The sequence below is a fragment of the Suricata suricatta genome, unplaced genomic scaffold, assembly GCF_006229205.1.
Source record: "Suricata suricatta isolate VVHF042 unplaced genomic scaffold, meerkat_22Aug2017_6uvM2_HiC HiC_scaffold_41, whole genome shotgun sequence".
NCBI lineage: Eukaryota > Metazoa > Chordata > Mammalia > Carnivora > Herpestidae > Suricata > Suricata suricatta.
In genome coordinates this window covers 7,354-10,560 of record NW_021888212.1, presented here as the reverse complement: position 1 = coordinate 10,560, position 3,207 = coordinate 7,354, and the positions used below count along the sequence as shown (strand labels likewise).

The following is a 3,207-nucleotide window of genomic DNA, read 5'->3' as shown; positions in this document are numbered from 1 at the left end:
ACGGAGCCCAGTAGGGTTCTGGGTGTCCTGGCAGAGGCAGCTGGGGTTGGGGAGAGTGGATGGTCGCGGGGTGGATCCGAGGCATCGGATGGTGCCAGGGAAGAAGCTCAGGACTTGGCCGTTGCTGGGCTCTCTGTGGGACATGCCTTCTGGAGGTGAGGGCGGCTCGGGATGCTGCCGGGCTCCCTGAGAACATGCCTCGACCTGGTCCCGAGGGGACTTCATACGAGAAGCAGACACAGGGAAGATGGGAGGGGGGAAGGAGATAGATGAGGGAGCAGCCAGGGATGTGACGTGAAGGCACAGGTGGCGAGTCCCCTGGTTGCCCAGCTTGAGAGGCATGGCCTCGTTCGGGACCGCTGGTGAAGCATCTCGGCAAACCTTCCGTGTTCCCCACACAGGCGGTGGAGGCTGCGGGTGCTGGACCTACGGAATGCCAGTCAGAACTTGTGGGGCACGTGGTCTGCAGCCACGGCCCATGAGTGTCTGCGGGTGAGACCAGTGACCGAGGACGGCTGCAGGATGGAGAAGCTCTCGGCTCCCTTGACAGTCTGCATAGACCTTTGTCTCGAGGAGAAGAACCTGGACGAAGCCTTCACCTACCTCCTGACGTGGGCCACACGGAGAAGATCATCAGTCCACCTGTGCTGTAAGACGCTGAAGATTTTCTGGATGACCCCGCGACATATTAAGAAGGTCCTGAATAAGGTGTATCCGGGCTGCATCCTGGAGTTGGAGGTGAAGGACACGAAGAAGCTGTCCACCCTGAGAATGTTCGCTCCATACCTGGGCCAGATGACTAATCTGCAGACCCTCATTCACCCTTTTATCAAAGTGCCCATCTCCGAGGAGGACAAGCAGCATGTTGCCCAGTTTACCTCCCAGCTCTGCAAGCTGCATCACCTGCGGAAGCTCCACATGCCATCTTCGATCTTCCGCAAAAACTGCCTGGACGAGACACTCAGGTGAGCATGGCCCCACCGGTGGTGTAACAGGGAACGCACGGCCGGGATGTCCGGCGCACCGTCTCCTTTGCTGCTCTGTCCTAAGTGTGGTGTCACGTAACCACCCACATCAGGGTTGGGGGCTGTGGAAAGGGTCACCTTGCCAAGAAGCCACACACTGCGGGGTTCACATGTAGTCAGGGCGAGCTGGTGAATTGTTCCTTTTTAAAACAGAGACCAGAGCACTAGCAGGGTAGGGGCAGAGAGAGGGAGACACAGAATCTGAAGCAGGCTCCTGGGAGACTCCAGGCTCCGTCAGACACAGAGCTGGATGCCGGGGCATGACCTGAGCTGAAGCTGGGACACTGAACCAACTGGACCCCCAGGCAGGCCTCTTCCCCTGCCTTTCTCTGTGTTTCTCCATTAGCCTCACCTGGGCCAAAGGTATGGGCAACAAATGCTATAGCAGTGACCTGAAGGAAGCCCGAGTCGAGAACGTTGATGGTCTTTCATGCATGTCCCAGTATGAAAAAAAAAGTGATGCCCGTGCTTGATTGAGCATAGTCTAGCTTGATTTACCGTGTTCTAGTGTATTCCATGACCTTCCTTTCTGTAAGGGGAGTATGCTGTCCTCTGCTCGGCAGATGGGGAAAAGGAGCTTTGAAGATTTTGTGACCTTGACTCAGTCACACAAGTGAAAGGACTCAGCCTAAAATAAGACTGGGGTCCTGGGGACTGACATTATTCAGATGGGTCATCGGACAAGTCAGTTGGGTGCCCTTAAGGCCACCTACGCTCCAGGTACCCAGAACTAACTTGTTGGTTTCTCCCCAGGTGCCTGAGGGCCCCCTTGGAGACCCTCTCCATAAATAACAGCCAGCTTACAGAATGGGACCTGGTGTGCCTGTCCCAGTGCCCGAGCATCACTCAGCTAAAGGAGCTGGATCTGAGGGGCCTCAGGCTGAGCGCTGTTAGTATGAAGCCCCTGCAAGTCTTGCTGGAGACTGTGGCCGCCACCCTCCAGACCCTTAACTTAGAAAACTGTGACCTCTTGGACACTCACCTGGAGGCCATCCTGCCAGCTCTGAGCCGCTGCCACCAGCTCCGGGCTTTAAATATCTCCTGGAACTTTCTCTCTATGGCCGTTGTGCAGCAGCTGCTGCAACACAACCCCAAGCTGGACCACCTGAGCCTGGGGGTATCTCCTTTCCCTCTGGACATATATCCATTTCATGGGCTGAATTACGATGATCGTTTGAAAATTGTGTGGGAGGGAAGTGCCCAGGCTCAAGCTGAGCTACTGGGGATTATGAAGGACTTGGGACAGTCCTGGACAGTACGATATGAAGAGCCCATCCGTCTTTACTGTGACAGGATAATCGATGATTCGGGCCCCCTTAGGTGCCCATGGGAATTGCCTGACTAGTTGAGTGCATCCTCCAAAAATTTCCCTCCGGGCACTTGGAAACTGCGATCTCGCCTATAGGGATATGGGACCTGCAAAGGACACAGACCCCCGATTTCAGACAGCTGCTTCGTGTGCGTGGGGGCAGGAAGGATGATTCCGGATGACAGGATGGTGGGCAGAGCAACGGCCCCGGGGAACTGCCGGGACCTTCAGGGACCTGTGTCCTCCAGAGGAAGAAATGTGACTCTGCCTTTCTGGAGGGGGACTCGAGCCTGAGACCCATGCGTGGGAGTTATCCCCGGGTGGATGGTTGTAAGGAAAGGCAGGAAATAAAGACCCTTGGTGTGTACTCTCTGGTGCCTTCTGTGATGTCTTCACCGCTTGTCCCAATTCACCCTTCAGGAATCTCCAGGGACTGATGGGGAAAAGCGGATCGTGAGCTGCCCACGGTCAGAAACTCTGTCCCTGATGCCTTGGGGTTTGGCACCAAGAGCTCACAGCATACGGATGATTTCCCCCAGCTCCTCCTTCTCTCTGGGGCATCTCTTCTTTTGTCTATGGGGGCGATTCCGGGGGTTAATCACCACAACTGGGTCATATACTAAGTACCCGATGGGCTCCTGGGACCCCCGCTGCGACCTCAGATGCCAGGACCCAGGAAATGGGCACTCACCACCGTTCTCCAGATGGTTGCAGAGACCTCAGTTCCTGGCCTTTGTGCTGAGGAAGGGCTTCGCTGGGCAAGGCAGGGCCCCACCTCTGATAGGGCTTGTCTGCACTGTATATTAGCTGGAGACCACGGCCTCCCCATGCCTGCCGCTGGCTAGTAGTCCTTGAATTCAACTAGTGGCCAGT

General features: G+C 56.1%; 1 protein-coding gene across 1 annotated transcript; it reads left to right on the top strand.

Moving 5' to 3' along the window:
* Positions 1–59: 59 nt before the first annotated feature.
* LOC115285107 (PRAME family member 12-like) lies at positions 60–2,657 on the top strand. The gene is made up of 3 exons (XM_029931488.1): positions 60–91; positions 402–965; positions 1,779–2,657. Exons 1-3 carry the CDS (start codon positions 60–62, stop codon positions 2,368–2,370), a joined length of 1,188 nt encoding a protein of 395 aa, XP_029787348.1. The 3' UTR covers positions 2,371–2,657.
* The last annotated feature ends 550 nt before the right edge of the window (positions 2,658–3,207 follow it).